Raw genomic sequence first — 22,257 nt, 5'->3', positions numbered from 1 at the left:
CCTTGTAGTCTCAAGTGAAAAGTATTGCAAAACATTCTTATAGATTATTATTATTAGTGATAATTGAAAGTACAAATGTGAGACTTTGGAAAGTTGGAATTTAAGGTTAGCTATTTAAGGTTAGTTAATTCTGTGAGTTTATTAAAATATTGTTGCATCATGATCAACATGGTTGCTTAGATTTTCTGTATTATAAAATATGAATACATTGAAAAAAATTGTGTATTATATTTAGTAGAATTTATATTGATTCAAATCACTGTTGCTTGAAAAATCGCTTCTACCTGACAGTTAAGAGAAGGTACCAAGGCTGGAATGCTAATATTCATCTTTATACAGGCTTTAAATGTTTTTTTTGTTTGTTACTTAAGTGCATTTAAAAAGTCATTGAACTATAACTGATGATTTGTGTTAGTTGTTTTCATCTTTTAGAAATTAGCTATTTTTAGTGGAGAAATATTAATGGCATCTCCCAGGAATCACATTGTTTGTAAACATCCAGTTCTAAAATAAATAATTTTTTATTGATCTGTTGTCTCAAGAGGATTAATAACCACATTTGAAATCTGGCCTTGTTGCAATTCTATGAGTTGAATTCCCATGTTCACAGTAAAATACAACTATTACGTATCTCCCAGGCTCTAAATTTGTATGCCACATTAAGGATGCAGTTTCTAATCCATACAGCACTGACAAAAAAACCAAAATAATGCATTTTCAGAGAATGTTAGATCTGTCCTGAAGTGTAATGAAAATGTGTTTCAGAAACTTGTAGTTCAGAAGGGGATCTATCTTTTAAAATCATGATTCTCTGTCTTTGTTTCTTATTATTTAGTTTGAACTCACACAACAGAACTCTCGCATTGAAATATTTTCTCATTTTAAGGAATTAATGGCTCTCCACCAGCCCTTCAACATGTAAAATGAGTAGGTTACTTGTGTCCAGTACATCCAAAAAGAGCCAGGATAAAATAAACATAAGGAGTTGGATATCTTGGAAAAAATCTGTCATGGGTTTGGGTTAATCATCTCCAGAAGAAATTCAACTTGATGCCTGAAATGTAAGACTTCTTGGAGAAAGCAGTAAAGCCTGAGGCAGTGTTGATCTGAAGGAGTGCTCTCCATGGGTCAGAGCTGCTCTGCTGGCAGAGTGCAAACCCAGTTCACAACAGTGGTACGCTGAAAACTTGTAAAGGACTGCAGGGGCCTTACAGTGCACGCACTCAAGCTTCGGTTACATAGTTCTACTGGTCCAGTTTCTTATTATAAAATAAAACTGAAAAATAAAATCTGTGCCTAATTTTCTAGCCTCCTGTCTGTCAATGATAGTGTAGGATTTTTTCAGTATGCATGGAATGAAGCAATCCTGAAATTATGTTTAAAAATAAATATGTAAAACATAATTTATGTGCATTTATGCAGTCCACTTCAGTGTCTGAGTATTTATAAATTATCTAGATATATGACATTTTTATATATGACATTTTTATTAATATTCTTGCTTTTCACATTTAATTACCAAAAAGAAAAGAAAATTTCTACTTGCCTGAAGTTCCTGAACAGGAGGTACTTGCCATAGATACATACCAATTAATATTACGAATTCTCATTGTGGTTTTAGTCTTCAGGGTTCCTGTATTCCTATGTTCAAGGTTTCTGACCACATATTTCACCTGCCTGTGTACTTTGTCTTTGTTCCTCACTCTGCTATTTTGCAGACTGTTGTAATTTGTGGTGGCATAAGGATTTTATTAGTGCATCAGATATAAATGTGGTCTCTAAGCTAGAGAGCATGTTTGTTTGTTCCAATAAACTTCCAAAACTAGGATTTAATACAATATAGGTGGTTACCTGTGCTTTCATAACATACTAATTAGCCAGTTTTTATCAACCTAAAAGGAACTTCACATGCGAAAAAAAAAAATCTTACTGTTCTTTTGCTAATAACTACCCAGTGATGATTTCAGTAGGAAAGAGATTTCAACCAAAATGTCATCAGAGGTTGAAAACTATTTTTTCTCATTGTTGAGTAAGATGATATAATAGTTCAGATAGTTTTATTTTCATCTCCTGCAATTCTACCTTTCTTTTTTCTCCTTTTCTTGATATTTTAGGTCCAAAATTTTTGTAGTATGATATCTGTATCTCAGCCAGTGTAAATGTTAACAAGTTGATTCCACATTCAGATCCACAGCTTTTAATACTGCATAAGGCAATCATTTTAGATGAATAGATCCCTGAGTACCGAAGCATTTCAAATCCTTTTTCATTTGACCATTCAGTGACCTGATAACTATTTCCTGTCCCTAAGTAAGGTCATGACCTAGGTCTTAGAGTACAAAAGACAGATAATTTTAGCAACAAGTTAAATCCAAATGGATTTGGTTGGAGGGGATAAGGGAGAATAGGTTTGGTTAAATTCCTTTAAAATAAAGTGTTACAAAACTTGCATTTAGCATGTCCTGTTAAAAGTAATTGTAGAATTTGTTGCTGTCTTGTTTGGATACCTGGGGACTGTGCTCAATATTGGGGTGGTTTGTTTATTTGCTTTGCTTTCACTGAACAGTACCCAATACATTTTTTTACACTCCAAAAAACAGTTGCTAATGAAGAGGTCATTAAAAGTGCATATTCAGATATATTCCAAGTGCTTTCCAAAATGAGTGTCTCAAGCACTAAAATCATATTACAATGCAAATGGTTTTTTAACATAGGCCACAGATGCTGTGTCTGTAAAAGTATCATGAATGTTATATTGCACAAATGTTCCTCTTGCAAAAGAATTTCCATTTGGTATGATGCTCTGAATAAGGAATATAATGTAGTCTTAGAATATTTTATAGGTACAAATCTTACTTCAGTTGGAATCCATGGCACATTTTAAGTCACAATTAAAGGAATATTTCCTGTAGCTATAGATTTTAATAACTGCATTATTCTAAGCACTTTCAGAGATGGAGTAAAGGAAGGTCTTCCACCAGAGCTTTTAATTAATTTGAAAATGTAATTTATTAAAGTTTGCTTTAAAGAAATTTCTTTTTTTTTTCTTATTCTATAATGGGAACTATGGTGTTATGGAGAATTAGTATTATCAATGAGGTCAGAGGTCTACAGTATTCCAAAGAGGCCATTTTCACAAGTTTAATATTAAACACACATTGAATTATCTTTCTGGTTTTATAACTAATAATGTTGTTGTTCAGCTACTTCGTATGTTTTGGTAGTGTGCAAAATTTTTCAAGCAAAATATCAAAACAACACTAAAATTGAAATATAGGTATCTAAACTTTTATGCTGTTCAATGCTAACTCTTACAGCAAAGTTCTATGCCTTTTACAAATTTCATGTAATCCAGAATTGAATGTGTGGTGGACCTACATGATTTTACAAGGAATTCCAACTTAAGTATTTTAATGAAAATGTACAATCATGCAGTGATACCTGTATAACTTTTATGGTGTGTTAGTTCTGTAATGTACATTTTCCAACTTCGTAACTTTGCAGTTCAATTCTTATCAAAACATGTTAGCAATTGCTTGGAATTCATAGGTTTGTGCCAGTTTGATCTATGCACTGCAGATATTTTATCTGGCTTGTATAAAAAAGGTAGAAATACTGAATTTTGAAGTTATATATTTTTTTCTCATATTGGTAAGAAAGACTGCATTTCAAGATAATATTTTTGAATAAAACTTTGTTTACATGACATTCTAGAATAGTTCTTTCTTTGCAGGTTTGTTGTCAGGTTCCTAATCCAACAGGGTTGTAATTTCATAAGTTACCACATTTGTAGAATCTTGTAGATAACCCAGTTCAGACAATGAGATAAAGAAATCCAAGTACCCAGACAAAAGAACTTCACTTTCACAGTCATCATTAAACAAGTACATTATTAATAACTGTAATTTTTTTCATGGTTTCTAAATTCACACTATCAGGCTTACTAAGACCCTGACTGTGGAAAGATGTTTCTCTAAAACACATGCATGCTTTTTGTTTTCTGATAAGAAGCAAGCTCAGCAGTTTTCACTCTATGAAGAAACTAGTGATATCTCTTGTCAAAGATAGAATGTGACTTTTAAAAAGGAGGAATTTAAACTCTACTGTGTATTTTTAAGTTAAATTTACTGAGTATTTGCTTTAGTACCTGATGTATATTCTGTAATTGAGAAATTAGCAGTGAATGTAAGAAGAAAGGAAGCTATGTGCTAGTAAGCCAGCAAGTTCTGATTTAACCTACCAATGACCTGGCTTTGTTTGTTCAGATGACAGTTCTAAAAGTGTGCAGAGAATATTCCCTTTTAATACAGTTATTTGCCGCAAGCCGTGACCTCACTGCCTGTCGGGGAGCAGGTCTGAATTGGCCCTTTCTCTGATATCGTGACATTGCTTCTGTTGCCTCGATTGTGACCTCTGATTGCATGATACCCCTGAGAGTTCAATTTAATAAGCGTGACTCCTGACTCTTAGCCAGGTCTGCCTTCTTAGGTTTTGTCAGACTCTACTTGTAGTCTGGTCTGCATATGCTAAAATACTGCATAGGCTGTCATCATACTATGTGAGTTGTGTGCACTGTATTCAAAATTCTCTTTCAAACGTCTTTCATTTATTTCAAATGGAAATGTTTATAAAATCTTGCTTGGAATAAATTTTAGAAGTTGCTTCTTTCGCATTTATGGCTTCTTGGGATTTTTGGGTTTTATACCTTTGTACAAATAGTTACTACTATTTCACTAAATTACTAAGCATGTATGTTATCCATGCATCATACTAATTTCTTGCTTCCAAATTTTATTTCCCCTATGAAACTGTTACATATTTTTGTGACTTCCCATACAGTATCTTTGTTCATTATAGAAATATTAGGGGCAAATCCCTTTTTCTCATTGTATAATTAGTACAGTCACACAACAAGACAGTACTGATGAGCACCCAGAGCACTGTAAGATGTAGTGACCCAGGACCAGTCAGGTGAAAGCTGAAGAATCTGTTTGGAATCCAGGAGAAGGTGAGTAGAATTAAGACATTTTAAGTATCATTGAAAAGAAGTTATATTGGGTTTAGTGACAATTTTGCTACATCATTGCATTCTTTTCTCCTGTTTTCTCTTCTTCTAGTCCGAATGCTGAAGAAGAGTCTGTTCTGAGACCTGGATGCCTTGAGGGTGCTGATGCTCTTCCGATATTTCTCCAGTTTTAGTACCCCTTGATACATTCACTGAACCAGAATATGGAGAAGTTCAAAGATTGAAAGAAAGTTTCAAGAACTGTGGTACAAGTTACGGACGAGTTTCTGTATTTACTTACATGCATTTTCCGTATTCTCATTGCACATATGTACCCATTTTTCTAGCCTCTGTATCAGTACCCCTAACTTAGTGCTTCTAACCAATTTATCTTTTCAGAAGAGCAGAAAAATCTTGCTGAACAAAATAATGCTTTTGGCTTACTTCTGCAGTTACATTAATTTTTTTTCTGTAAATATTACCATTTAATACTTCATTTCTTCAACTGCTTTAAAAAATTCTGTTAACTTTTCAATTGGATTACTTTTTATTAAAGTTGTTTATTTTGTATAAAAACTATATTAGGGTCTTTCTTATAAAACAAGTTCCATATAAGGCAGAAACTGGGTATTTTCTTGTTACATTCAATCTTGCAAGTGATATTCTACTCCTTCTTCTTCATGACAGTGACTGTCACAGTAGAAGTAGAATCAAGTAAAATCTCGTCTTGGCCACTTTTTTTTTAAGACAAATTCTCATGTAAGATTATACCATTTTAATAACTCGTTTTAGTCTATAAGGTTTTAAAAAGTATAATCATTTGTTTCCTTCTTCTGGAGTAAATGGTATAAGATTAGCTACTGCTTTTCCTTAATCTCAAGTGAGAGTTTGCCTACCTAATTGAAATTTATGAGATTTCACTCCTCTCTGGATCAGACCTTAATGCTCTGTAAATTCCTGTGCTATTTGCAGGAGATTAGATCATCAGCTGCAAACAAGCAAAGTTAAAAGTGAACAACTGTTTTAACCTGTTGTTAGACAACTGGCAAAACAAATTGCACTTTAAAATTAATTAGTTATGGCTGTCTTAAAAGCTATTGCAAATATAAACAGAATGCACATGAGGCAAGTTCACCTATTTGGAGCCATCATGGTATTTAAGTTGTCCCCTCCTTTTCAAACAAATTTTATGTATATGTATACAGAAATGCATATGTAAAGTCAGCGAGTTGGAGAGTTTGGTAGCAAGTTTAGACAAAAAGTTTAGTGAAAAGAAACTAACTTAAATACACCTACAATAAACATAAACTGTTTAAACTCAAGATTAAGCATAGTTAAATTATGTTCCCAAATAGAACTGGCGGGTTGGTGTTCGTTTTCCCACTAAAAAATAATTTGAATAGAGTTCTAAACAAAATTCTATAAAAGAACAGGAGGAGGAGTCAGGGCTAATTTATTCCTTTTTCAACTGATTTCTTTATTCAGTAAGTAAATCATTCAAACCTTCTCTGCATGGATAGAAAAAAACCTGTGTCATTGCAACTATAACTGATCCAAAATCAATATAATTAAGTCATTTCCATGTTGGGGATATATTTGAATATATGTTGGTTTCTCTGTAATTATATACAGTGTTTCAATTCTTTTTTGTTTTCATGTGTTCACCAGCTAAGAATTTCAGTTCAATTAATGAAAAAATCTATACAAATACTAAGCTCTTTGAGACATATGTATGGAGAATTAACCTGGGGCAACTCATAGGCAAATTGTGGTTTTCTTTTGCTTTTTTTGCCTGACCTTTTTTAAAAATGGATTTTTTTTTAATAGATCTGTAAGACACTGGAATTTCATATTGTTTATCATCTTCCATTATGTATCAACTAATTAAGTATAACTTAATAGGAAGAATTAGTGCTTTTATGTCTGTATTTATTTATAGACATAATTTTGGTATTTATGGTTGTTTTTAAGCTGGTTAGAGATACATAAGAATTGCACAGAGTTGGGCATTAACTCAGATGTAGTGTCTTAAGAAAAAGAAAAGACTCAGAGTCTATCTGAGACTTTTTTTTTCTATTTAATTCAATGAACATTAAATCAAGTCTTGTTTATACAATGTTTGTCATAATGATAGGCCTGATCTTCACTGTTACCTCTTGGTTTTGCTGTGAAGTAAATTAAACAGCAGCCTTGCACTGAGTGTAGACTTTGTGTCTGTAGTTGAAAATGTAGAATAGTTCTGCTGTTACACATAACTGTGCTGACAGAGCTGTGAATTGTTGTCGCAGTATGTTCATCAAATACCAATAGGTATTTCAAGTCAAGATCAGAAATTAAACCAGAAATAGTTTTGCCCAAAAAAGTAAAACCCTTTTAAGTTGAAAAGTATATAATATTTTGGTCTATCATATATATATATATATATATATATATATATATCATATTAAATGTATGATATAGATAGAATGGTTAATCAGTCCAGAGGCATTCATAACTAAAGTATGTATTGATATTAGTACAATGATTTCATTATTTCACTTTGAGTGTTAAACTGCATTAAGTACCAATCATGCATGATACTAGTGCACATCATGTGTGTTGATGAACATGAGTTTTTAAAACAAGTTCTATTATTCAGATAACTTTCTAGAAAAAATGTGTATTCTCAAGAGTAAATATAAGAAAGACTTTTTAAAATGAAAATTCTGAAGCTGTGACACGCAATTACATGTTTTAATTACCTGTTCATAGAAAGTATGAGACAATGTGATGTGAGTCAGCCTTACTGACTAGCTGCATGCTGCTCCCGAGTAATGGTGGGGTTTTTTGGTTTTTTTAATACTTGGCATATGTATCTTCTTGTCACATAGAAGCCTCAAATTTTTATTTTGAGCAAAAGTTTTTTGGGTTTGAATTTTTCAGTCCCTTTCTTGTGCTTTTAAGTTCTTCACTACAAACAAAACCTACCTTAATGGTTGTCACACTCAATAAAATTGATCGTATTGTGTAGTTTTTGTCCTCTTTATAGTGAACAACATAGTAGTTAGACCTCTTGCACTCTTACAAAATATTCCTTTGTACTTGTTATTTTGAGAATTCCTTTGGAAGATCTTATGTCTTAAATAATTTTACTTGGTTTATTGAATTTAGAGAAAGGTATTCCTCTGGTTTGGACTACATATAAAGTGATAATCTCTTCTTGCTTGGAAATACAGTTTCATTACTGAGCAACTAAACACTTGTGTTGAAGTTCTTGATTGCTTCTGTCATTTAATTTTAAGAAGGAATGGATAGAAATAAAATCTATCAAAATATTCTGTGAAAAAGGGGGTTTCATGTTATGCATCTCTTGTTTTTCTCCTCAACAGTATAAAATCCTCTATTCAGTAGAGAACATCCATCATTAGGGAGTTTATTAATTTATTATTATATATTTAGTTTATTAATTCCCAAAGTTTATGAAAAAAGCTGGAGATAAGGTCTGTACTAGGCAGATTTGGAATTTGAGACAGAAACTGTGTGAGAGTGTAGGCAATAAGGATAAACAAAATAGGCTCAATTTACTTCCATCTTATTTATACCTTACATTTACTGATGGATAACTAAGCATTGAAATGCTGAACATACTATTTCAAAATATTTTTCTACTCCTCTTGATTTCTTTGGTTCTTCAAGAGCCTTGGCTACCCAAAGAACTCTTGGTAACTTTTGATTATACTCCAGATTTATTCTCAGCAGTGCTGTTGATGAAGTTTTCCCATGCAGAGTGGCTGAAGCCAGTACTATATTAACTACAGAACACTGTTCACAGAAGACTACACAAAAGAATAATGTGAAAGTATGGTATAGCACTGGAAAGTCTTTTATGTTCTTTTTGAAACTGTAAGCACCTGAGTGGATCCTGAAGCATGCTGATTGCAGGTAGAAGTAGTTTACATCAGGAACTCTTTCTCTTCATGTGGGTAGAGTATCACCTCTGTTGTTTATTCATTTTTGTAGAGTTGAACTTTGGTTTTGGCGGGGATGTTTTTTGGGTTTTTTTTAAGAACCAGCTTAGTTTTTCAAACATGCAGGAATTCCACATTCAAACAGTCATAAATTAGCAAAAAAAAAATTGAAATGAACAGTTGCCTGTGTGGCATCTTCCTGTACAACCCAGTTGAAATAGCTTTTTAGGTCTATACATGAATGCAGAAAAGTGTCATATGTCTTAGGAAATACCACAATATGAAACTGCTATTGTTATGAAGGAAATTATAGAAGATAAATAAGAAATTGTATTTAACGTAAATGGAAGAGTACAGGAAGTGATAACAACCCATAAAAGTCGCAAAAGTTGGTCAAATTGGAAGGAACAGTGTTTAATGATGTCTTGTTGTCAGTGCTAGGAAAATGAACCTTATGAAGCAATTCAAGTGGAAATGTACCATGTTACAAGAAGAGTAAAAGACATGAACATTTTAATATGGAGTGGTAGTTTGCAATACATTTGTGTGATCAGAGGGTTGAAATAGAAGAGGTTAAATAATCAGGAGATATTGGAAGAACTTCTTTGACACTATTGGAATATGAATACAGAGAAATAACTTTAAATTATGTGTTTTAAAAGTACACCATTGAGGATGAAATAAGACTTATATTTGCCTCAATGGGGGAAGAAGAACAAGTTGAGTATAAACAGTAAGCTAGGGACAGATAAATAATAGTGGTGTATTCTGCAGGGGCAGGAACAAGAAGCAAAATAGAAAATAATGGGAAGGTACAAATATGGAATCCCATTTTCCTTGAATTCAGAAGCTGAAATTTGTACTTTTTCAGTGGTTTAGGAATCTCAACTAAAGGATTCAGCTTTTGCATAATCTAATAATAAGACATCAAAGAGAGAACACAGAAAGCACAGTCTGAAATATGATAACTGCTGAAACAGAATTAACTAGTTGGTGAAGACATTCGAGAAGAAAAGGAGGTTTACAGATCAAATAGTAATATCATATGCCTTATTTGTAGTTTGAAAAAAATACAAAATGCCTGGCAGAAAGAGAAAAAGGGCACAATTTTTAGGAAAAAACCCTCTCCTTAAATTTTTTTCCCTTTTAGTAGCTAGTATTATAATTTTTGAAAGACATTCTCTTGTACATTGATCAGTGCTCCCTTGTTCAAAACTCCTTATTGGTTGATAATTGATAAAATATTTGATAAAGCATTTTTAAGCATCAAAAACGTTGTAGGTCATAACCTGATGCAGTATTCTTGTGATGAAATTCTATTTTATCTTTTATTCATCTGTGAACTCACTCAGACACTACTTTAAATATTTTTATTTCATTCATTCTGGTCCAAGAGATGGAAGTTAGTTTAGTCAAAAATCACTCAGATGAAAAAATACCTTCTAAAATTAACTAATATGTCAAAAGAAAATGTTTTTAAGGTAGAAATGTATGTACCCCATTATCTGAAAATTCCAGACCTGAGTTGTAGATAAACATTATCAGGGGAGGCTATAAGTTTCAGTAAGAACTCTGTACTTCTACTGCCACATTATGCTGCCAAGTGTCTGCAAGTCATGTATATATTGCTACTGTAAGTGTATTCACAGAACACCTGTAAGTATGCTAAAGACCACTCTAAATACCATTCTTTTTCCTAAACGATTTGGGGCCTGTTGTGGTTGCTATGTAATGGATGGGAGTATTTAGTGACTCCTGACAAAGTACACTTCTGACAAATGTGTTAAGCTCTCTGTGGAAAAAAAAAAAAAAATTCCTCTCATTTCTTCTACATTCTAGTGGGTTTTGGGGGTGAAGGGCAGTCGGGGTTTTAATTTTTTAATTATTGTTGTTTTCCTGTCTGTTTCCAAATACTTCACTTTTTTTGCCTTAACAGCAAGAACAACTCATGTCATTCTTACTTTCTGTTCGGTGGGTAGTATACACCTGTGACAGAAATAAGACTTTGTTGTTGTTGTTGTAACATGGAAAAAATGAGATAAAAAGTTGGATTTTGGATTTCAAGGTAATTGATAAATGTTTATTACACACATTATATAACTTTATAGAAAACAGTAGAAATTATAAATCCTCACAGGGTAGATAATTTTAATTTTCAGTAAGAATTTTTTTAAAGATTTTGTGCATTCATACTCAGACACATACACCTTTGAAATATATGTTTCTGACCGGTAATTTATGCCACAGTACTGACAGAGAAGAAAAATTTAATATATTAATAGTGTAGGCAATAATTTTGTATGCAAGTTCAGCTACTTAATTCCTATATGAAGAACACCATTTTCAGAATACATATTAAGAAAATTAACTCTGGTCACAGATTTTTTTTGTTAAGGGAGGAAAACTTAGAATGCTGAAGAATTTCCAAGTCCCTCTTTCACATTGTAAGTCTTAGGGTTCTTAGTCTTTTATTTGTATTGTACTCCATATGAAGCAAGGTTTGAAGTGATTTAAATCACCTTCTAAACACAAGATTTGAAAGGTTCAATACAGTGCAGACTTCTCCATATATTTCTTTATCAAGAAGCAGCACATATTAAAGTTAGACCTTTTATCTTCCCGTCATCAACAAATCAATTTGGAAAAAAATTACTGTGTTGAAGGTTCTTTAGCATCCTCTTGCATATAAATTGATGAAGAGTGGAGTAACTATCTTTTACAACAACCAGGATTGGTGTTCTCTGGGCACAGAGCTTGAGTTCACCCTGAATGCAGACATTGTGTAATCATCCTCCTTCCTTTTGTATGCTGGCTTGTTGTTAACAGCACTTGTCCTAGCACTGGGAACATGGGTTTCAGGTACCCCTTATCCTGATGGGATTTGAATCTCCAGCTTCCACATGTTGAGCTATTCCCTTGGCTGTGTTTCAGTCCTCTTTTAACAGTGACAGCTACAGCTGAGGGGACAAGATCCATGTATCCTGAACAAAAGCCTGTAAGAAAACTGACTCCATGTAGAACCTAGGGCCCTTCACCTGAAGCAGTTAATCGATTCTTTGCCCTTCTCCTTTAGCTCACTTAACGGATTATCCAGAGATAGTCTAATTTAAAGTTCGTAATAGCATCCATATTTTAAACTGAACGTGAGTCATACTGTCTCAGAGCACACTCAGCAAACAGATTTGACAGATGAAGGTTGGCATTTTTCTGGATGCCAAAAGTCAGGTTCTTACAGGTTTGCATGTGGATTTGGTGACCCAGAAAATAATTTGTTGCTTTCTTATAATACTCGGTTCCAAAGATATTTCAGATGCCCAAGTTTTTCTAAGTTCTCTCTATTTAGATGGTCAAACTTTGTAGGAAATTGCCAGTACGTGGCCCTGACTGCTGCATTGTATCTGGCCTAAGTGTCCAGTATCTGTGTCCATGATTATTTGGCAACACCTAAAAATCATTACTGTATTAATGCCAAGTGTAAGACAATTCCAATCTTAAATGATTAGCATGTGTGTCATGTAAAAAAAAAAAAAGTCAAAAAGACTGAAGTCTTAGAAGCAATAATCTAATGAGGGTATGATGCTTTAAATGCCTCTGAAATTAATTTGGGTTTTGATGCCTTTTTTTGATGTATTTCTATTTTCTTTGATAGTTTTAGAGCTGTCCGCATTTAACAATTAAAGATTATGGGTCTGATCCATTTCAAAGATGCAGAAAGCTTACAGCTCTTTGGATCTTCTATGAATGTTAATACTTCTACAAAATCAGGCCCAGGTTTTTAAAAAACACATAGCCCTAATTTAAGACAGCTACCAAGCAAATGCATGTTAATGATACTGATACACCAGACTCATAAGTTCATAAGTGGAGTAGAAAAGTGATAATGCAGTGGTTTAATTCCTAGCATAGATTTATTTTTGGAAGAATTAAAAAGCCAGATATTACTGCTAAAAAGTAAGAATGTGGATATGTTCAAAATAAGAAAATAGAATGCAGTTTTCTGCCACATTATAAACAAATTATTGAAGAGCATCTGCCCATTTGAGAAAAAAACCCACTATTAACACTAATATGGAAAAAGAATACCCTGTCTAATAGCATATAATACTTTTAAGGAAGAAAACCCTATTGTGTGCACTTTTATCTTGTTCACATTTTTGTTTCAATCATGTTACAATAATCAACATGCAAAAATAAAAATAAATTAAAATAAAAGTTTATTAAATAAAACCAATTGTGTTTCAAACCTAATGCAATCAAAAATTGAAACTACAACTAAGGAAAATTATTAAAAATCATTTTGGAAAATAAATTGCCAAGTTAAAAATAATCAGATTTTTGATAAGCTTTATTATAGCTTATTGTATATTCATCTTCTTTCAACTGACACACAGACTCAGACATGAACTTCTAATACTGGTTTATCCCCTATATTGATTTCCCATTTAAGTGAGAAAAAGATAAAAACACTTCAGTGAATGCATAAATAATACAAATCATTTTAATAGAAAGAAGTGTTTATCCTTAGAAAGGTGATAACACCGGGCCAACATTTCTGTAAATACATGTAAGAAAAAAACTAAATATGATTTCTTGGGAGATTATTCCTCATTGGAGAACATATGCAGAAGGCTTATTCTCCAGATTAATGCTCTTATGAAGTCACTCACAATGTGTCTTACTCTTATTATAAATCAGCATCTGTCTTTGAATGAAGAGCTATAAGGATACCACTGTGGTTGTGGACTTGGAATCGGATCAATTTTCAAAATATAAAGGTTAGAAAACTGTACTCCTGAACCAGGAAGGCAATATCATAAATTTAGAAAAAAATAAGTAATTCCCACTTAAATATAGGAAGTTGATGAAGAGTTTTATTATTAGTCTTTTAATATTTGGCACTGATTCAGTAATTCACTGCTTGACTTTTTTAGTCAGCCCTCACACCCTCATTTGAATAGATACAGTGACTGTCCATCCAAGATTTTCATTTTCTCTCATCCTAAGGAGGTAAATAGAGTTCTTTACATCAACTAAGGAAAAATTCTTCTGCCTAAGTTCTAGTCTGTGAGTGACTAGCAAGACATATATGACTTTATATTCTCCACCAGGACCTTGCCTTGAATGCATTCAGCCTAAGGAATGGATCTCGATTGAATGGAGATTCCCTATACTAAGACAAATAAACAAAAGACATTTGTATTTCAGACAATGAAATAAGAGCTATGCTACTTTCACATAGAGCTAAGCAATGAGCTCACTGCAAAGCCAGGTAAAATGCCAGTGAGGAGCTATATTTTGCAGCTTATGCAAAGTAAATTGCAAGTTTAAAAAATGCTACAGGTAATGTACCAAACCTCTTAAAAGGTGAATTGGTGAATATCCTATAACTTCAGTTTATGTTGTCAAAACATGAATGAAAAATATGGCATTTCTGATATCTTTGTCCCTGCCCCCTGGCACCCCTTTGCAGTTACTGAAAGTTAAATCGTCCATAATGAGCAAATGGACTTGATGTCAAGTGAGGTGACCTGTCATCTTTGCGAACTCAATTGTTCCTGCAGTTTACTAAAAAAACATCTAGTAGCTGCTGAATTCACCTATCAGTGAGGAAAGAAGGATCTTTGAAAGAAAAAAAAAGGAATAATTAGCAAAAAGGATGATAACTCAGTGTTATCTGAAATTACATCAAAGAGAAAAACAAAAAACATTTGTAGCAAAAAAAAAAATAAAATTCAAATGTCTCATAAAAGCCCTGAGTTGAAGGTGCTAAAAAGATATAACCTATGAAGTTGATGTATGAGGGAAGAAAATGAAAATTTTTCTAATCCATGAATGCTGGCAGGCAACAATGATGCCTCCTCTGCATGCTCTTCCAATTTTGGCATCCTCTTCCTTATGCTTCTAACCATGTCTGATATTCAGCAGAATGGTCCAAAAACTGAAGGTTCTCTGGAATTACGCATTTTTTTTTCATAATGTCACTATTTTATTCTCTATCTTTAGATGCCTTTTGTGATCTAAAAGTAGGTAGTAATTTCTGAAAAATAGTATCATAGATGCAATGGCTTTGGAATCCAAATCAGAAATTGCTGTTAAAATGTCTTAAATGTCTTAATAGATCATATTAAAAGACAGATCAGAGTAACAAGATTGTCATGTGTCCACTATTGCATATAATGGTGATTTGTTTTTTTAACCTCATAGATTGCTAAGTAGAATAGTAAATATAAATGATTGTATATTTTTAATTATGTAAATAGAACAATAAGCAACATTCATGACAGCTGCGACAAGCAATTTATGTGTAATATATACTTCTATATGAATTTCATAATAAAGGATAGATTTATTTCCCAATAAAATAAATTTATTCAGAAGGCCAATATTACATCCCAAAAGAGAAAACAAATCATAAAATTATAACTGATATAAACATATTTCTTAAATAGATCTGGAGAAATTTTAAACAGTTGGACTCTTTGTATGAAAATGAAGTAATTGCCTTTTTTCTGTTCCAAAAAGCCATAGGTTCCAAGTTTATCCAGGAAATCTTAAAGAAAATGTATTTTAAAATAATGATGAAAGACAGGAGTATCTTTCTTCCTCCCCAGATAAAAAATTTTCTCAGCTGGATACTACGTTAGATGAGAAATTACAGAGAAAAGACTTCACATACCAATGGCTTCGTGCACAGCTTTTGGATTATGAAGCAGCCAGTTCCAGAAATATGAAGTGGTGAGGTCATCGCCTTTAAATTAGATTTTTTTTTATTTTAAATTTGTCTTGTAAAGTGAAACCTAAGTTAATAGTTCTAAAACAAACATGACTTTGCAGCTAGCAGAGGGTTCACCATATTTCCGGGTCCCAAATATGGCACCCTTTAGAATTGGCTTAGTAGTCATTGGATAGATACTTCTTCCACATTGAAAATGAAGTTATAAATGTTCAGAATCTCATCATAAATAACTACATAGTTTTACTTTGGCACTGCAATGATTTTTAGACTCTAAAGCGTGTAGAAAAAAGTGCTTATTCATCATATATGATATAATACTATGGTTTTATGTAATTAAATCAACTGTAACATTAGCTATATTGTAAGATTTGATTAAGGAAGTAAAAAATACATTTTTTTAACTAAATAGTGTTTATTTATATTTTGTCTTCAAAACATAAACCCAGCATCTACATCTTTATACTACACTGTACTAAAATGTTGTAAACATGTCCCTTCTATATTCAGTTTTGGTTATTAAACAGGTAAAATGTCAATACAATTAAGGGAAAGTTTCACGTTGCCTAAACTAACATGAAGACATAGAAAGTATATTTTGGTCATAAATTCAATATAAGGCATTGGTATCTTAATGAAGTCATTAGTAGACACAATGCCAAGCACCTCTAATAAAACCAAACAAAGTGTCAGTAGGCAAGAAATGGGTTTAGTATATGAATTCTAGCATTATTTTCATTTAAAATGTATTTAATTTATAATTAAATGGGCTGCAAATTGTTCTGTCTTGTGCAGAAAAATATGCCACATATTCAGGTTGTATCAGTGTCTGTAGAATCTATATGAAAAATACGTTCCTTAGGAAATATTTATCTGGCTTTGAAGAAATATTTATCTTTCAGTCATGATCCATAGTAGAGAAATACTCATAGTGTTTGCTTAAGATGTCTTCCTTGACTTTTAATTTGAATGAAAACACTGAAATATAACATGTACTGATGTTTGAAAGTAAGAAGACATAGAAATTGATATAAGAATTTTCTTAAATATTATTGTGCTACCTCTGCAGGTGTATGCAATGCCCTACTATTTGTAATGACTTTTTTGAAGATCATGAAACCAGTTTTTAATGTGCCAAAAGTCCAACTGATCTCCATTCTAACTTTATTGGTAGACAGTTTAGAACAGCTGATATATTTATTCAACTGAAAACAATTTTATTCTTACAAAAAGGAATATGAAAACTGGTTTTTCTACAATTTATGTCAACACATACAAAATTCTGTCATTTGAGTAAACAATTGTTAATTATTTTTCTAATCTTAAGTACAAAAAATTTAATACTAAGTGCTCTTATAATTTATCAGTTAATATTAATTTCTCTGGTGCATCTTAATCGTGGAATTATTTTAAATAATTAACCAGGATTGTCTCCTGAAAAGATTTTGTGTAGGTATTTTAGTGAGCCCAGTACAGTGGGAGTTACTGAAATTTCTATTCTGCATTTTTCCCAGCTGTCGTTTTTTGCCTGAGTTAGATCCTGTGATATGTGACAATAGACAAGTACAACTTGTGGTAAGAACTTGTTTCTTTGTCAGATCTTGCAGAACTGATGTATTTCCAATCCATACCTGGTGTAAAAACAGGAGAATTTTTTGATTAATGTAATTCTGTAGTGTTATCTCTGTTGGGCAATCAAATCATCCCCTGATGGATATCGGGAGAAAATATTTTAGCACAAATATTTTAGTACATAGGGTTCTAGCTTCATGATTTGACACTGAGTTTGTTTTTAAGAGATCAAATACCACTGTGTGGTTTTTTGAAGCTTCTAAATCTGCATTTTCAAAAAAAAAAAAGATAAAAATTAAATGTGGTTCAGTACCAACTACATTATTTACTGAAAACATGTATTCAGTTGAACAACTTCCAATATTCTGAGTATCACCTACCTAATTCATTCTAATATGCCTTCAGTGTCATTTATTGAAATACAGTAAGTTGGAATTGTATATTAATATGGTGACATTATTGAAAACATTGCATGAAATCAGACTTATTCCTACAATTTCTTTTCTATATTTTTTTACATCTTAAAATGCCATCTCCTCTTTTCATTATTCACTCTTTGTGTAACATTTAAAAAAAATTGGATTTTCTGAAACTGGCAGCCATGTAAGTTGGCATGAGGGGAGATATGAGCAGTATAACAATTTGAAGATTTACAAAATTAAAAGACTGTGTCAGAGATACCCAAAAGTTCCTTTGATAGCGAGTAGTTGTGATGCCTACAAGCCAATGTATACTTGCTCCATTTCTGTATATATAGACTTCACATTTTCATATTCAGTGAATATAGAATTCACTGCTAAAATATTAGCAATATTTTTATTGATATAATGTTGTATGGTTTTAAAAAATGGGGCAAGAGTTTAGAAGCTATGCAGAATTAGTGTTTTATACTCATATATGTGATGTAATATATTTCATAAGAAGTATTTCCCAGTTAGATGATGTGTCATGTGCCTCATTTTGTTCTCTGAGCAATCTTGCCCCTTTCTAACCTCTTTCTTCTTCAGCTTCACAACCTATGCAATTTGCATGTTTTGGAAATGATTCCATAAACTCTTGTAAAATTCACCTTTGAAAAAAATACTTTTAAGCCTTAGTTTTTTACTATTACTGTTTTCTTTAAGACAGATTTTGTCAAATATTTTTCTCTGGCAGGTGTGTCCAATTCTTAGGTTCTTCTAAAATTTAAAGGGCTGGAATCATGAACCAAATGACTGTTGTGGGGTTTGAATGCAGCAGCACCAATAGTTATTTGTTAGGTCGAGTCTAAAACAGTAATTTATCTAATTTGAGAAAATCATAATTTAATAATGTTATCTAAATTACATATTATGTAATTATTGGTAAGCATATGTGCACATAGGTGGATTGTATGTTATTTACACTAAGCGGTTCTGTCCACAAAATACTGCTGCAATCCCACAATAGAATTATGTGGTGTGCCCACATAACTGCCAAAGTTATGGAATTGTCACAGCCTGTGCCACATAATAACCTAGCTGTTCCACATGAATGAAATACAGAGAAAAATGCAATAGATGGTTCAAAAAATAGAAAATGGAATGAAATATATCTCTAATGCAGAAAGCAGTACAATATAGGCAGTGAAATAATGATGTGGTTTGTACACACAGATGGCTGGAGAATTTTGGTTTTAAAATTTATATGGGCTCTCTTTTAAAGGTTGAAATGTGAACATATTCCTACTACTTTTGCACAGTAGCTTACTTAAAAGCTATACAATCATGAAAAAAATCAAGTTAACAGCTGCAATCATTATCAAAAAATTCTTGTAAACTGAAAGAAAGTGGAATATATATATCAAAATAAAAGAGAGAGAGAGAGCAAGCATTAGAAGAGGAAAGCATTCCTGGGCATTTCCAGTAGTTTATTCCTATGTCGTATGCTCGACCATAAAGTTTTCTGATGTGCTAGACAATCCCTGCTTTTTATGTGTTCCATAAGCTGCATTCTGAGAATACTGGATTCATATAGTTTTCTAAATGATATTTGTGCACATTCCAGTAATTTAAGACTTTCTTTTTTGTGGATAAAAAATGGCATTTCAATGGTTGCACATAAACAATAAAGTCTTCTCACTGGAGATTATTTCTTCTGTAGTAACCTGCAGTAAATCTAAGACCTTCTTATGTTAATCTATAAAAATCTTTGTGGATTTTTCTCACTAGTGAATACCATAGAAGTGCTTAGGAAGGCATGCTGACTTACAGTTTAAACTATTTTAATATGATTTTGTGGAATAGCAAGTAGGATAGACTTCCTGATTCTTTTTGTATGAAGTTTAAGTTACCTACAGGATTAACCACTTCACTATTGATCAGTATCTCCAAATCATTTAGATGTAACTTGAATTCAAAAACACCTTTTATCTCTGTTGCAGAACGTCTTGATAATTTTACCTAGAAATAGACAAATATACAGATGCAAAACTGTGTTCAAGGCAAGGATTCCTCCTGGTTGAAATTAGTTTCCAATTAATTAGTAAGAAGGGTTTGGGGTAATAAAACCAACGGCTTAAAGTATGAAGAATTAACTATGGTGATCGCTACAAATGGAAGTCCAATACTAATCTGTGAAAAACTGTGCCATATCTTAAATTTCTTCCAAATTTTGGTTCTAAATCATAAATGAAAAAGGGAAGGTTTTAATTAGCTTCAGAGGACTTTCAGTCAGCTTCTTTGAAAAGCCAGAATTGAGTTTGCTCCAGTGATTAATATAACCTTAAATATTACTCTGACTGTAACTGGGTAAAAACACTTATCTTTATTTAAAATAAAATAACAAATATTTTACATCAGAGATCAAGACAGCCCTAATGAAATCTAGCATATAACCCTGAATATTGCTGTCTACAAGATGATAAAGCCTTAGTTTCTATGATGGTAGGGATTGGATAATAATACCATAGAAAGGCTAGCTGTATAAAATTCTGTGGCCTCCTGGGTCTTTGGGAATTGGGACATTAAAAAACTTTTGCTGTGTGTTGAAGCAGGTTAGATAGAAATAAGAATGATCAGTTCTATTGGTTTGAATCTCTCTGAGTATCACAATCATTGCATTATGAATTAGTCTACTAATGAAAGACTAAAAGCTTTTGAAAATAGGAAGCTCTCATAAGCTTAAAGCAACTGTAAATATTAAGGCCAGAAAAATAGAAATATTTGGCAGAGTAAAACAATTTTTTCAAAGTTTCTTCACACTGCTATGGAAGAGAAAATATAGTACTGATGTTAACATCAGTAATAAAGACTAGCTGTGCAAAGCAAAACTTTAAAATCCTCATCATTAAACATAAGAAAGGTAACCATCAGAAAATAAGGGATAAACTTTCTGTGTGGACACAAAGGGTATGCAATCACTAAGGAAGAGTGTAAAATCTCTGTATCTTTGGAGTTTTTGGTTTGAAAATGCATGGACTTTTTAATGAATTTTACATTAAACAGTGACTGAGTAAAGACAAGGAAATGAAACAGGTCCCCATTTCATCTGAGTTCTCTAAGTTAGACTGGACTACAAAGCCTGTCTGCATTGGTGCAGTGCTGCTTTTGGTACAGTGAGCTAGTTTGAACAGGAAGTCTGGAAATCATCTCCTCCAGAATGGCCTACAACTTCATAGTAACAGCACTTTCCTGAGAAAAAGGGAGCTGTGGGCTTTAGCCCCCTGAGGATGGAGTTGAGACCCAGTCTGTCAATACTTGGTTGAGCAATCTTGCTACTACAATGTTAGACAAAAATTTAGTGACATTACCACTAGCAAGGTCTTTCCTTTTCTGTAGTTAGTTTGTTTTTATATTAAAAAACAAATACTCAGTTAGACACCTAGCTTCTGAAGGACACCTAGCTCTTCAGCCCAGAGAGAGGAAAGACATCATCTACTTTTCTGGACGTCACTTTTGAAGGTCCAGAGACTAGAAAGGTATATCCTTATGTTCAGTACTTCCAGCCAACTGACTCTGCACTGGGGATTTTGTAGACTGTTCATCAGCAGTGTCTGATTTTCCCCATCATTGTTACTGGCCCTCAGTATCTTGTTAGAGGCTGCTTTTGGTGCTGAATGGATTTTCCTTATCTTCTTCAGTAAATGTGAAGTTGTTTCTGCAAAAATAACAAATCTGCAATTTACAGTGGGTGGTATCTTCCAGGTCTCTTTTTAAACTTTGCCCTATATTTTCCCAAAACAGCATTGCTAAAATGAAATATGATTTTCATTTTTATTTTGTCATATGTGTGTGCAGCTAACATGTCTCATGCCAAAGCATACCACCACTGCATGTTAGAAGTATATAATTAATATAATACCATTGCCTAAAGTATAATTAAAATGCTGTCTGATGGTTATGGTTAATTAGCAAAAACTTAAAAGATTAAATTACTCACTGGGCCCATGACTGATTGAAGTGATACGTGTCCTGGATAAAGCATAAATATTGCAGGAAATAATCCAATATGACATCTCTGACATTCAACTATAACTTAAATTATAGACTGGTCAGTAAATGATCTTAAGCTGTTTAAGGTTTCATCAGCCCTCTGCAAGATTGATTTTCTTCAAAATTACTGTACTAAAATGTTTTCTTTTGTTGTTGCATTGACTCAGATCACAAACCACAATTTTAAGATCGGCTCTTATTTACAAAAATGCTTTGACATAGTGCATTTGTTCAGCCTAGGCAACAAAAAAGGATTGTGGTATCATTTTGAAGAAGGTTGTTTGACAGACCTGTTTGTTTATTTGGAGTAATGTGAGCTACATTCAGAAAATGTTATATTTTGTTTCATGATTGTGTACATTCTCTCCCACTGCTTCCAGGCAAGCCGTGTAAGTAGAGAAGACATGGATTTAGACCTTGTTTCCATGGCCAGTGGAAGTGCTTTGACTGAGAACAGAGAAAAAAATAAGCCGCCACACAGACACTCAGCAAGATCCTCAAGTAAGTTATAGATCTTTTCAATATCAAAGATCACTTTAAAATGTTAGG

General features: G+C 32.7%; 1 protein-coding gene across 4 annotated transcripts in view; it reads left to right on the top strand.

Moving 5' to 3' along the window:
- Positions 1-22,257, top strand: part of LRRIQ1 (leucine rich repeats and IQ motif containing 1) — a 105,425-nt gene that overhangs the window by 69,088 nt on the left and 14,080 nt on the right. For 2 of the 4 annotated variants that reach the window (XM_042017633.1, XM_042017634.1), the window contains exons 24-26: positions 15,564-15,687; positions 17,200-17,260; positions 22,089-22,209. In XM_042017633.1, the coding sequence (XP_041873567.1) occupies positions 15,564-15,687; positions 17,200-17,260; positions 22,089-22,209 (306 nt within the window). Of the gene's footprint in view, positions 1-4,898; positions 5,464-15,563; positions 15,688-17,199; positions 17,261-22,088; positions 22,211-22,257 lie in introns of those variants that run through there. The other 2 variants (XM_042017636.1, XM_042017635.1) reach the window with 2 other exon arrangements.

Source organism: Corvus kubaryi, unplaced genomic scaffold, assembly GCF_017639235.1.
Source record: "Corvus kubaryi isolate FWS band 111438036 unplaced genomic scaffold, C.kubaryi_AGA036_p1.0 137, whole genome shotgun sequence".
Lineage (NCBI taxonomy): Eukaryota > Metazoa > Chordata > Aves > Passeriformes > Corvidae > Corvus > Corvus kubaryi.
Note: the sequence above shows the minus strand (reverse complement) of the source record. Positions and strands in the feature narration are given on the sequence as shown.